Source organism: Micromys minutus, assembly GCF_963924665.1.
Source record: "Micromys minutus genome assembly, chromosome: 31".
Taxonomy (NCBI): Eukaryota; Metazoa; Chordata; class Mammalia; order Rodentia; family Muridae; genus Micromys; species Micromys minutus.
This window is the reverse complement of record NC_137966.1, coordinates 26,500,955-26,515,620: the sequence shown is the minus strand read 5'-3', so window position 1 is coordinate 26,515,620 and position 14,666 is coordinate 26,500,955. Positions and strand designations below refer to the sequence as shown.

The following is a 14,666-nucleotide window of genomic DNA, read 5'->3' as shown; positions in this document are numbered from 1 at the left end:
AGTCTCGGTTGTTGTTTCTCGGGAGCTATACACCTTGCTTAATATTTTTTTAGATTTACTTTATTTTATGTGTATGATTATTTTGTATGCCAAATATATGCCTTGTGTGCACAGTGGCCAGAAGAGGGAGTCAGAACCCTTAGAACTGGAGTTGTGAGCCTGCTATGTGGGTTCCGGAAACCCAAACCAGATTCTCTGCAAGAAGAGCTCTTACCTACTGAGCCATCTCTCCAACTCCCTCTTTGTTGTTTGTTTTTGTGTTGTTTTCTGAAACAAGATCTCTCTTTGTCCTAGAACTCACCAAGTAGGCTGGGCTGGCTGGCCAGATAGCCCAGAAGTTACTGTGTCTCCATCTCCTAATGCTGGGGTTATAATCTTTTTTTTTTTTTTTTTTTTGATTTTTTTATTGGATATTCTTTGTATTTACATTCCAAATGTCATCCCCTTTCTTCCCACTCTTGGGATTATAATCTTAACAATATAATCTTACACACTTTTTTCTTTGCTGAGGATCCAAACACAGCCATCTCTTCAGTCCCCAGCTGGTTCTCTTTGTACATTGCTTTGCCTCATATATTCATTACCATGACAGAAAACTGGTTGAGTGTATAGACAGCATTGTGATTAGGGTGGAGGGAAAAGCTTTGGACCCAAATTCTGGCTCTGATTCTTTCTAACTGCTGACATGACCTGCTTGCTAAGCCTCACTATCTTTATTAAACTCTGTGTGGTACCATATCTGTCTGCCTATTTCTTTGGTTGCATGACACCTTGAAGATATTTATCATATGAGGTCTGGCTTGTTCTAAACACCCTCACCAGGGCAAAGATTTATAGCCTCATAGAATGTTCCTGAGACTTTATGGCAGACAGAAGGTACAGCTCCCAAGTGGGATTTCCAAAAAGGTTTCCTGTGAATAATGTATGTGTTACCACTGAGCTGACATTCTAAATGAGATGACACTTGAGTCCTGGTGAATTCCTGGACCATGTGTAATGTCATTTTACATTACTCAGTGTCCTTCCTTTCCCCAACACTTCCAGATGACCTTCAGTGAGTCACTGGAACACTCTGACACAGTTCTAGGCCTAAATGAGAGGGCTCAGACTGATTCCTGAGGCCAGTTGGGACCATACTAGTGAATGTCCAGGAGAGCTGGCTCAGCCAGAAGATGCTCATCACCATACACAAGAGTCCTAGCTTGATTCTCAGCATTAGCCAGACGTGGTTACCAATGTGTGCCAGTGACCTAGGGCAGGAAGATTGGATATGCAAGGTTATCCTTGGCTACAGAGCAAGTTTGAGGCCAGCCTGGACTCCCGGATATCCCATCTCTAAAAAACAAAGTAAATGAAATAAAAAGAGAGAGTGTGTTCTTCTGACTGTTGAGTTAAAGCTGTGGAAACAACCCTGTAATAAGATGATTGGCCAGTTAAGACAGCATGAAAAACTAACACTCTGTGGCGTGATGGTTCACCATATTATTCATGTTTTTTTTTTCAATTTTCTTCATGAAGCCAGACAATTATAAGTTCATCCTGAGCTGTGAATCAAGAATAATTGCAATGACGTCTTAACTTCCAATTTGCATGCCGACTTAAGAATTAGCAGAATACCCTGGTCATGCAGAAACAGTCAAGAAACCAAATAGTGCCTCAGAAAACTGCTCAGCGTGGCTATAATGAGGATCTGGGGAGAAAGACTCAGAAAGAGAGATTAGCCATTTCTTTGGACATTTTAGGCAGGGATGACTTCATAGCTTCCTGTGCAGAGTGAGGTGTTGCCAAGTTTGCTGTTCACAGTGTCACGGGACAGATGAATGAATGGGGGGCTTAAAACTGGATCTGAGGCCCTACTCCAGGTCTGAGTGAAGACTATGTTGAGTGTCGTACTTAGATAGTTCCTGAGGTGGGCACCTGTCACTGTGGGGTGAGGAGGAATGTCACTGTCTCGGTTTAACAGAGCATAGAGAGAAAAGGTATTGACTGGAGATGATGAAGTCATTTCCAGTACAAACAGGATCAGCAGAGCAAGGAGATGAGTCGTCAGTAAAGCGCCTCACCACACAAACACAAGGTCAGGTCTAAGCCCCAGAAACCCCTTAAGAAGTAAATGCTGGCTGTGGCAGCACACACTTCTTTGTGTTCTCAGGCAGAGCCAGTCAGGAGAACAGAGTCACTAGTTCTGGAACTGGCTTCAGAAACACAAAATGAAGAAGGACTCCTGACCTTGACCTCTGATCTCCATGTGCACCTGTGCATGTACACATACAAAAAAAAAAAACCCAAAAAAACAAAACAACAAAGCACCATCATCACCCTGCTAAAAACAAAATGAGCAGGAAGGACGGCAGCTGGGCTACACTGGAGGTGCTTGGTTATATTTGGGGAAGGGCAGAGAAGCCTAGACTCTGGTGTGGGTGTGAGTGGAATATGCTGCCCACAACATCCCAAGTCTAGAAAACTCCAGCATGAATCACCGGGAGCTGTTTTGAGTTCAGCTGAGAAGTTCGGCTCCGGTAAGTGTATAAACCATGCACGGCGGCACACACCTGTAAACGTGGCACTCTGAAGATGGAGGTAGGAGCATCAGAAGTTAATGTTTTATTTGTCTACATAGCAAGTGTGAGGCCAGACTGGACCTTGTCTCAGAAAGGGGGGAGGGAGAAGGGAGGAGACAGCATCTGTGAGACTGGGGTCTGGACGCCACAGCCCAGAGACTGGTCCAACCCACCACTTGCCTCTCTTGTTCAGCCTGAGTCACAGATGGTTTGACATTCCCAAATGCTTGAGGGAGAAAAACGGATGAAGATGTGAAAATGGCACAGAATTCTGACTTTACTGTCCATAAGGAAAGTGTCAATGGAACAGGTCATGTATTGTCTCGATTGCTGTTCTGTGCTACAAAAGAGCAGAGTTTCTGGAGGGGACACTCTGAGGCAAAAATGTTTGCTATCAATTCTTGAGGAAAAGGTTTTTCTCCTACGTGAGCCAGTCACTGTCTTCTGTGTTTGAAGACATTCATCAAAGACAGAATAGGTTGATAAAAAGGCCTGAGTTCCATCCGCAGAACCCAACTGACGAAGGCAAATGTGCGTCATCACCCAGTGGGCTCATCACACAGTGGGCTCATCACACAGTGGGCTCATCACACAGTGGGCTCATCACACAGTGGGCTCATCACACAGCACACAGTGGGCTCATCACACAGCACACAGTGGGCTCACCACACAGTGGGCTCATCACACAGTGGGCTCATCACACAGTGGGCTCATCACACAGTGGGCTCATCACACAGTGGGCTCATCACCCAGCCCAGCAAGACCGACACAGATCCGGCGGCTCACTTGACCTAACAGAACCAGTAAGTTCCAGGCCAAGGAAATAGCCTCAAAATATCAGAATGGGGGCAACAGAGGAAGACATGAGAGGTTGACTTCTGGCTTCCAAATGTACATACACACACACACTCACTCACTTACTCACTCACACTCAGAGTCACACACATGTGTGAAAATATGTACAAATACACATGTATGTGCACACACACTCACAGCTCTAAATTGTTGCTTATAAACTAAGGCATTTTAAAATTCATTCATACTCTGCCGGCAAACAATAAAACAACCGATACTTCTTGCCTGGTCGAATGGGCAGGGTTGCTAGTATTTTATGTAAACCTGCTGACAGAGGCTATTAAGGTTATGAGGCAAAAGTGCCACCTAGAATTTAAATAATAATTTCCACAGTAACAGTGATGTATATTCAGTGTTATAATAGTCACTTATGTTAACCCCATTTTTATGGTGTCACAATACATCAGCTGTATTCTGCATAATCTTAAAAATATTCTAACCCCTAATTGACTAAATTAGACAGTAATCATAGCAATCATTACTTTTATTAATTTTTGTTATGTATGTATGTTTATACGCATAATTATGGGTCATACAGCTAATAATATGGAGTCTGAGAATAGCTTTTGTAGTCTGAATTTTTCTCTTCCCTCTTATGTGTGTTTGGAGAATTGAACTTAGATTAACATATTTGTGAAGAAAGCTTTTTACCCCCGGAGCTATCCCCTGAGCTACCCCATCAACCCTGTAATTGCTGGAATATCTTTACGCCTTTGCCATGTGCCAAAAGCATCATGAGCACTTCCTGTTTCTCTGTGCACTTAACCACCCTGACCCCCTCTCACTTCCTGTTTCTCTGTGCACTTAACCACCCTGACCTTCTCTCACTTCCTGTTTCTTTGTGCACTTAACCACCCTGACCCCTCTCTCACTTCCTGTTTCTCTGTGCACTTAACTACCCTGACCTTCTCTCACTTCCTGTTTCTCTGTGCACTTAACCACCCTGACCCCCTCTCACTTCCTGTTTCTCTGTGCACTTAACCACCCTGACCTTCTCTCACTTCCTGTTTCTTTGTGCACTTAACCACCCTGACCCCTCTCTCACTTCCTGTTTCTCTGTGCACTTAACCACCCTGACCTTCTCTCACTTCCTGTTTCTCTGTGCACTTAACCACCCTGACCTTCTCTCACTTCCTGTTTCTCTGTGCACTTAACCACCCTGACCTCTCACTTCCTGTTTCTCTGTGCACTTAACCACCCTGACCCTCTCTCACTTCCTGTTTCTCTGTGCACTTAACCACCCTGACCCTCTCTCACTTCCTGATTCTCTGTGCACTTAACCACCCTGACCTTCTCTCACTTCCTGTTTCTTTGTGCACTTAACCACCCTGACCTTCTCTCACTTCCTGTTTCTCTTTACACTTAAGCACCCTGACCCTTCTCTCAGGAAGTTCTCCTGACCCATTTGTACAATGACAAAACTAAGGCAGATTCAGGTGATTTAAGGTCTCAGAGCCAGTGAAGGCTGGAACCAATATCCACATTGCATTATCACCTAGGAACTACACTACACTATGGGGCAGACAATGTCAATGTTGGGAGCTCTTCTAGTCTGAAATGTATTTGGTAGCATAATCCTAAAGTAGCAATTGATGGTGTCTCGGTTGTGTTGCATGATTTTTTTCTGAAACCTGTCTTATGAGAATGTTTTTCTGAGAACAGACGTGGTGTTTTTCTGGAAGCTGCCTTGCAAAATAGTATGCGATGTTTTGGTAGAGCAGACTCTGGAGAGAACACATGATGCTTAGAAAGGATGTAAGTATAACCGAACAGATAGTGGAAGAGACAGCAGTATTAGTTCGCCTTGCCGCTCTCTGCTGGTCTTCACTGGTCTTCACAGACAACACTGTGGCGTTGTTTTGCCTTGTCTTCTGTGCTGATCATCATTTGTGACATCATAGAGAGAACTTCTTGTGATATTCTGGTGGCTTCTTGCTGCTTGTGTGGACTCAGGCTGATTGGCAGAGCCTCTGGGTTTCTTCTGGATTGAACTGTCACTGCTGATTTATGAATGGTGTTCGTGAGTGGATTGAGCAACCACTGCCGATTCACGTGAACTGAACTGCTGCGACCCTGACAACAGAGTATTGCTCCGCAGAACCATTTCTGAACAGGTCCACATCTTCCTTTCTCCTATTAACCTTTCCCTTCCACTACCTCTGGTGAGTGGTGGGCTAGAAGGAGGTTAAAGCATTTAAGAACCCCATCAGAGTAGGTTTTGAAAAATCCAGCCTGCATGATCCAACATATCCTTTCACATTCCTCTGTTCATTTAGTTTAGGCAGTAGTACTTTGGATTGAACTGGGTTCTGTATCCCTGGTGTGATGATTAATATCCTGTCAACTTGACAAGATCTAGCCTCACCTAGGAGACAGATCTCTGGCAATGTCTGTGACAGTGTTTCTCCCACAGGGCCATAAAAGCTCCTCCACCTCCCAAAGTGCCTAAAACTACTGCTTCAGCCTGTAACACTTAAATCCTTGGGGCACACACATTTCCCAGTGGAAAGCAAAACAATGTAGATATTTTCATATTCCCTGAATCATCCATGTGGGCTCCTCACATGGTGGCTTTGCTGGGCTTTTTTTCTTGGCTGGGCATGAACTAGGCCAGCTCCCATGGCAACAGGCTTGCAGATGAATGGACTGGTTTAAATTCCTAGAATGGTGCTCAGGACAGCCTGGGGGCAACAAATCATCTGAGTCTCACTTAGGTTTCTCTTATTGTTACTTGTTTGCTTCCTTTATTTTCTTTCTAAAAAGGTCCGTCCCGTTTCCCTCCAATGACTCAGCTGAAAGTGTTGTCTTCCACTGGGAGGGAGCTTAGGGAGATGGTGTCTCACAGCCAATTACAGAGATGACCAGAGTAGCTACAAACGCTGTTGGAGAGTTTCCTCAGCTCAGTCTCTCAAAGTGGAGTGGTTCTAGGGTCCTTCACTGATGGAGTTAGGAATGTGGACAGGAAAATTGGCTTGGCTTCCTGACACTGGTGGGGGAGTGGTTGTAGCTGAGATTTAAATCAGTGTTGGTGTGGCCAGGCCATTAGAGTACCTCTTAGTGCAGCTTCAGTACAGAAACTGTTCTTTTACTCTCCCTGCATCCATTTTCTTTAGGGAATAAGAGGTGACAAGGGACCTGACCAATCAGAGTCCTCTGTCACAAGCTGCTTCCTTTCTCTCTATTATACCAGTTCCGGCTGGGAAGATTAGCAATGTCTAAGATAAGAGGCGAACAGCACCCCCATAACTCCCTCCTGCTGTTGTAACATTACCCTTGAATATAAAACCATCAGAACAGCTGTAACTACTTGCAAAAGATCCTCAAAATTGGCCCTGTGGATGTTCCTTCATAGGAAAGAGTGGGAAGGGTCATTGGGCTCCCATTTAAGTTTCAGCTTCCCCAGTCAGCACCTTTTGGCCAGCTGTATATAATTCTGCAATAAATGCATTCAGCCTCATTATCATCTTGGGAGGTGCTGGAGTGTACAGAGACTTGAAGTTTAGCTGAAGTGAGTATGCTATCTGTGCACTTATGGGGAAGTTGTCATCCATGCTGGATGAGACTTTCTGACCCTGTAAGTAACCCCTCACCACACCCCTTAAGTGAGCACAATAAACTCTTTAGTTCCCTGAGCTGGATTTTGGTGGAATCATCCTAGTTTGTTGGTGGTAGATAGACATTTTGATAAACTAGATTGTATTCATATTAGACTTGAAAGCCAAATTAAAGCAGATTAACTCTGTGTGTAGCCTTAACTACAGATGGATCTGTGCTGCCTGTTCCAGGAATAGCAGCCATGCCTTTGCCTCAAAAAGTTGTTGCAACCATCTTGCAACTCTACCTTTGTTTCAAAAGTTTTTTATGACTAACTGTTGTTATGACTACCTGCTGTTATGACTACCTGTTGTTATGACTATCTGCTATTATGCCCACCTTGCGATCATACCTGTTTCAGGAGGTCGTTATGACTAACTTGCTGTGCTTATGTGCTGCTTCCATAATCCCACCTATTTTGCCCACCAAATCACCCATTTGGAAATCCCTTATCCCTGAGCTATAAAAAACGTTGTCTTTCTCACATCAATGTTGACCTCTTGAACCCTGCTTTAGGGGGAAACATCCTGTGTGCATAAATACAAAAGCCAGGTTTGGTGGCACATACCTTTAGTCCCAGAACTCAGGAGGCAGAGTCAGGTGGTCAGTAAGTTCGAGGCCAGCATGCTCTACATAGTGAGTTCCAGACAGCCAGGGCTACACAGAGAAACCAAAGAAATCCTACCAACATATGTTACTAAGGATCAACAAAGGAAAAGATTTTGAAAGAATTAACCATTTCAGAGAGAAAGAAGTGCTGCTCAGAGATGAGCGTGATCTGAACGTGGTAGAAGGAAGCCATGGTAAGCTGCAAGAAGACCTCATACGTCTCAAGCAGATGGGAGAGCTTTCTGGATTGTACGTTTATACTTAGGCTGTAAATCTTTTAAGAATTTAAGACAATACATGAGATGTCACTGGTAGTGAGTCTACCTTTAAAGAATATAAGAGAGTTTTCTGAATAGACTACAACAGGAAAGTTTGGAACTTTAGAAAGATGTTATGTGGGTAAGAATAGAAGCCTATAGAACAGTGTTTAGGTTTGATCCTTTGATGTGTACTGTTAGGATAAATGCTGGCTCCCAGGAATGGGGGAATCTGCACACACAGTGTGACCTTGTTCCTTAATTTAAAACTTATGGTTTAAAAAAGATGCTGACTGTCCGTAGTTGGGTAGAAGAGACATAGGCAGTGTCTAGGGTTCTCAAGCTTAGGGTCTGAAGAGACAGGGAGAGAGAGAGGAAAGTGGAGAGAGGAGAAGACAACGTAGAGTAAGAATGTTAAAATCATAGCCATGAGGGCTGGCCAACTGGAGTTCAGAGCGATGGAACATGGCAAAACATGTTGTGGGGTTATTGGCTGGGAAATAGACATGACAGCATAGAGGGTAACTATCTGCACTGCTCTAGTGCTGGTTAAGCCCAGTGGCTTGCTTGCCACAACTGAAGCAACCAGAAGTATAAAGGTTTTTGATGCTCATCACCTTCTTTAAAGCTGGCTAAGGTGTGGCTTTGCCTCAGAATTTCCTGACACCTGGCAACTGAGGGGCTGAGCGTGTCCTGGGCCACTCCCATCAACGTATCTCTTAAGATTAATAACCTTAGTCACTGTACCTGACACTTGTGCAATGTCCCTTCTGAAATATAGAATAGATTCATTCACTTATGATTGCTTCATTCCTCACTTTCTTTACCCAGGGAGTTAAATATCTATGATGGAGCTTGGGGGAAGCTTCCCAGACCACTGCTCTCCCCTGCCCCAGCCCATACCTCTTCATTTCTGCCACACCTTCCCATCTTTGAGCTCCAGACTGGCTGGGATCCTTTAGTCACGTGACTTGTGGCATCTTGGACTTGAGGCTGCCAGACTGAGCTCATGGGTATTACAGTTCACTCAGCTCCCTTTGGTTTTAGATGAGCTACATTTTCCAGAATATCTCAAATATTGCATGCAACAGACTTAACTCTTCAAACTGCCTGTTGTTTACATTTACCAAAAGCCAAAACGTGACAACTGTGCCTGGGCTTTTCCTTTATTGTACTAACTACAACTTGAAGTTATTGTCCATTTGTATGATTCATTATAAATAGCAGAGGCTGAGTAGAGTTTTTCTCTCTGTTTTGTTTCCAGCTCCTGGTACTCTGGACATAGGCAGGGAATGAGGTCTCTGAGCTGAATGGATTGGTGTAAAGGGGGTAGGGAGAGGGGAAGAAGGACTGGGAGCCTCAGAGCTGAAGCTCCAGGTCAACGTGTGTGTGAGTCCTTCATGGAGGCCAGAAGAGGGCATCGGGTGTCTGTCACTCTCTGCCCGGTTCCTTTAAGACCGTCTCTTCCTGAACTTGGGGTTTTTGTTTTTTTCTTCAACTGAGCTGGCAGCCAACAATGCTGGTAACCCTCTTGTCTTCACCTCTCCCACAGCATCAGGGCTACAAGCACACACAGGCCAGGCCTGATTTGTTATAAGGGCACTCAAATCTAAACTCAGGTCCTTGCGTTGCTACCGAGCCATCTCTCCAGTGCCTTCACTTCTCCATCACTGTGAAGTGTCCTTCTTTGCCTCCAGTAAAGATATCAAATCCTGGGCTTTGATATTGCTGTTTGTGCATTTGTTTTGTATTTTTTAGAAAGTTTATAGTCTTTTCCAACAGATGTGCCATTCTTCCTCAGTCCTACATTTATAGGCAACCATTCCTTCCATCGTCTTCTTTTTATCTGTGTCCTTAAATATGAAATGTGCATGTAAGCACTCTCTGCTACTGAACTTTGTCTCAAGCTCCACTCCCACCTCCCACCCTCCTCTTCTTCTGCTTCTATCTCCCTCTCCCTTTCTCTCTCTCTCTCTCTCTCTCTCTCTCTCTCTCTCCCCTCCTCCCTCCTCTCCCAACCCTCCACGGTATCATGCAGCTTAACTTGGCCTTGAACGCCTATTTCTTTTACCTCTATCTCCTAAGGGCTGGGATTACAGGAATGAGCCCCATCACACCTAGATTCACTCCACTTACATTTAATATAATTAATGATATAGCTGATTTACACATGATGTCTTACTGTCTTTCTACATATGCCATATCCTTTTTGTGTGTGTTTCTCTGACACTCCCTCATTCTATGTTAAATGCTGGAGACTGCTTTCTTAGCACATATGAAGCCCTGGGTTCTTTTCCCAGCACCAGGCAAGAAGACAGGAGGATCAAAAATTCAAGGCCATATTTAGTTTGAGGCTAGCCTAAACTATGAGAGGCAATGTCTCAAATATAGACAAATAAACAACTGAATGGATGGATGGAGATCAAAAATTCAAGGCCTCCTTTTCCTCTTCCGGGGACGGTGCTTAGAGGCACTCAAGATGGTCCAGCGTCTGACATACCGTCGTAGGCTTTCCTACAATACAGCCTCTAACAAAACAAGGCTGTCTCGAACCCCTGGCAACAGGATTGTTTACCTTTACACCAAGAAGGTTGGGAAAGCACCTAAATCCACATGTGGCGTGTGCCCGGGCAGACTGCGAGGGGTTTGTGCCGTGAGACCCAAAGTCCTTATGAGATTGTCTAAGACAAGGAAGCACGTCAGCAGAGCCTATGGTGGTTCCATGTGTGCCAAGTGTGTCCGTGACAGGATCAAGCGGGCTTTCCTCATTGAGGAGCAGAAAATCGTTGTGAAAGTGTTGAAGGCACAAGCACAGTCAGAAAGCAAAATAAATATGCAGCTTTTTTAAGTAATAAAAATCAAGACTTGATCTACGAAAAAAAAAATTCAAGGTCATACTTAGTTTGAGGGTAGCCTAAATTATGAGAGGCAATGTCTCAAATATAGACAAATAAACAACTGAATGGATGGATGGAGATCAAAAATTCAAGGCCATATTTAGTTTGAGACTAGCCTAAACTATGAGAGACAATGTCTCAAATATAGACAAATAAACAACTGAATGAATGGATGGATGGATGGATGAATAGTAAGTAAATGAAGGGAGCTATCCAGACCAGAGACTCAGACAGTGTGATTAAAGCCACAGAGAATGATACCTACACTCAGTTCAACTCCTAGGGACCAGGAAATGCTTCCAAAGGTGCCTAAGTAGGACTGTTGGTGAGAGGAATGGGAAGACTCTGAACCTGCTGCAGCTGTAGCAGGCCATGAACAGATAGTCAGGGAAATGGGATCAAAGGCCCTCAGTGGGCATGAGAAGCCAGACAGTGGGCTGATTCGAAGCTTCTTTCTGCAGTCAGTGGTGAACTACTGGGTTGTATTTGCATGGCTGATAACTTTGGCACTGTAGGGAGATGGCTCAGTTGATAAAACACTTGAGGACCTGAGTTTAGATCCCCAGAGCCCGTGTTAAAATCGATGTGGTAGCTGGGACTTTAATCCTGGATCTCCTATGGCAAGATGGGAGACAGAGAAAGCAGAGTCTGCAGCAACTAGCTCGGCATATGCAAGAGCAAACAGTAAGAGATCTTGCCTCAAACAAGCAGGAAAGCAAGGACCTTCCCACCCCAAATTATCTTCTGATCACCACATGGACATATGAACATAGGTGAACAAAGTTTTTAATTAAAACATGAGTTTGTCAATTATTCATATGCTTCATGAGACAAGAGCCAAATGCCCAGCGAAGTATTGGGAATTTGGGCAGCTGGAAGAACAGGGCGTTCATCTAGGGTTTCCTGATCCCCAGTCTACTCTCTCTTCCAGAGCACCATTGATATTATATTTCATTTCTTGCTCAAGAAAGTTTCACCAACCCCCCCCAAAAAAAAGCTCCCATAAAATGAAATGAGGCATACATACGTCCAACATGTTAGCCTTACCGAGAATCTTTACTCAGCAAGTCTAAAGAATCCATGTAGAGGACAGGCCAGAAGATGGCTCAGTGGATAAAGGCATTTGCCACAAGTCTGAGGATGTGAGTTAGATCTCTGGGACACACATGGTGCAAGGAGAGAATTCCTTCTTGTAAGTTGTCCTTGACCTCCACACATACATCATGACACATATGCTCATAAACATACACACACATAGATAAATGCAATTTAAAAATTAAAATGCACAAATCAATATATGTCTGGGCTAGAGATACAGCTCAATTGGTAAAGTACTTGCTGAGTATGCCCAAAGCTGACACCAGGGGAGTCTCAGGCTAAGAAGCGTGGCTGATGGCACCAGCACTGGCCGTCACCGGCTATTCTTCCAGATGTCCTTCTCTACCCCCTTCTGCTGTTCATCTCCACCTCCCTGTGCAGGAGGCTGTTGGATGATTCAGAACCTTACAAGTGCCTTTCATCACACATCCACTACAGCCCAATCCTGCCATCACTGCTGCACTCAAAGAGGCTGTGCTGTGCAGGTTTCTGCTGTCACTCTCCGGTGTTCAGTCTGTCAGTCTGTCCACATCATGGGAGAGTATCCATGTGGACGATTTGTTATGTGTGTGTGTGTGTACATGTGTGTGTGCACACATGTGTATCTCTGTGTGTGTCTGCATGTGTGCATGTTCATGTGTGTGCAGTGTGTATGTGTATGCATGCACACATGCATGTGTATGTGTGTGTGTGTGTGTGTGTGTGTGTGTGTGTGTGTGTGTGTGTGGTGTACTCAGTGCAGGTACAAGTGTTTATATGAGTGCCTATGTTTATATGAGTGCCTATGTTTGGGGGCTTCAGGAGGCTTCCATCTTGGTTTTTTTGAGATAAACTCTCTTACTAGAACCAAGCACTCATCAAGAAGGCTACAAAGGCTAGACAGCTAACAAGCTCCAAGGATCACCTTGTCTTTATCTCCTTAGCTCTGGGATTACAAAAAAAAAAAAAATTCCACGATGCCTGACCTAGCTTTATTGTGTGGGCTCTGGAAAGTCGTGTTCTTGCACTTGTGAGATAATTCTCCAAGCACTGGTAGTTTGAGTAGGTAGCAGGGAGGAAAAACTCTAAGTCTGTGAAAAACAGGGAGGCTAAGAAATATGGTTGCTTCTTTGAGTTCTTTTCAATGGATGGCCTGAGAAAGCCTCATTAGTGTGTGAGGTTGCCACAGCACTGTACCTAAGCAGTTAAGAATTAACCACAGATCATAGATCATCTTATAACGATTACAAGTTAGAGAACAGAGAAATCAGTTAAGTATTAGCAGAAGGAGTCAGAAGTTGGATACTGTGGTCTGATTTCAGTAAAAGTTGATTTACAAAATATGTTCAAATATTTTATTAGCCATATGCATTTGCCTGAACAGAAATTAAATTTTGGAAGGAGGAGACTTTTCTTTTTCTTTTAAAGTGTGTGTATGTATGTACGCATGCACGTTGTACATGCAGGTGCACACACATTACAGAGAACATCAGTCCTTACCTTTCCACCTTGTCTGAGTCAGAATCTCTTTGCTGTTGTGTAAGTCAAGCTAACTGAGCCCAGACTGACCCCTGTATCCACAGATACTATTAAGGACATTGTGCTGCTGTGTCCAGATTTGAAATGAGTTCTGGGACCCAAAATAAACATGGCCAGACTTGCACACTGAGTGAATTTGCCTGCTCAGCCATCTCCCCAGCCCTTAGAGGAAGCTTTTTTGGTTTTGTCTTATCTTCTGGCAGAGTCTCACATAGCCCAGGCTAGCCTTATTACTGAAGTTAAAGATGACTTTGAACTATTGATACTCCTGCCTCCACCACCCACCTGCTAGGCGTGTACATCTACACCTAGTAAGGTGGTACAAAACCCAGGGCCTTGCACATGCTGGGCAAGTACTCCTACCAACTGAGCCACGTTCCTAGGCCTAAAATGCTTTGACCTTCCTATGACACTGAGACTCCTTTGCCTACAGAGATACTGGAACCAGTTTCCCCATTGCTGAAGCAGTGCTTTCCACTGAGTGGACTGCAGGCACCTGACAAGGTGGGGAACAGTTTGTCATTACTCAATTAATAGGAAGCCAAGTTCTCAGAGCAGGAGAAGCATGACCGTGTGCACCATCATGACCGCGTGCACCATCATGATCATGACCGTGTGCACCATCATGATCATGACCGTGTGCACCATCACGATCATGACCGTGTGCACCGTCAAGCCCCTTGCACATTTGAGGAAAATACCCTGTCACTGAGCTGCATGTCCTATTACCCCATATCTTTCTTTTCAAGTTGTGATAAGAGAAAGAAGGATCTTGACTTTTTAAAATATAAACTATGTTTGGATCAAACACAAGCAAGAAGATATCATGGAACTCAACATACAAAGATTTTAAAAATTTCATATTTTTTTCTCTCATTTCTTGTTGGGAGCACATAAAGATCCTCTCACCCACAGACCACTAAGAAAATCAGGAATGCTAAACATGCAGGGTTGTCTTTTCAAAGAAAAACGATCTATGACCTGTTTTCCTACCCAGACAGCTGTGGACGGAGGTGGTTAGCCAGGTGTGTCATCTGAAGGCTCAGGCCATGTTAAGCTCCCATGACCTTTGCATTATTTGTGTGGCCAGGAGCTCCTCTGGGCTCCCACAGTCAGGACGTAGCTAACAGCCCAAATGAGCTCTACACTAAGATCAAACCAGATCTTTCCCCAACCCTTCAGCTAGTACTTGTAGCCTATCCCTAGGACCCATCTTCTCGGAAGAAATGGCATGCACCTTCAACTGAGTTTCTATGTAATTATGCCTCCTTGTGTTC

The 14,666-nt window shown here is 44.2% G+C and overlaps 2 protein-coding genes across 3 annotated transcripts in view; one reads left to right on the top strand and one right to left on the bottom strand.

Annotated features, from left to right (window-relative positions):
• BMERB1 (bMERB domain containing 1) overlaps window positions 1-14,666 on the bottom strand; it is a gene marked incomplete at both ends in the record, with an annotated part of 93,530 nt that overhangs the window by 57,208 nt on the left and 21,656 nt on the right. The window lies entirely within an intron of this gene.
• Window positions 10,356-10,724, top strand: LOC308440186 (large ribosomal subunit protein eL34-like; the record flags this gene model as incomplete). Its single annotated transcript, XM_080942193.1, has 1 exon — window positions 10,356-10,724. The coding sequence occupies one exon, from the start codon at window positions 10,356-10,358 to the stop codon at window positions 10,722-10,724; it is 369 nt and encodes a 122-aa protein (XP_080798319.1).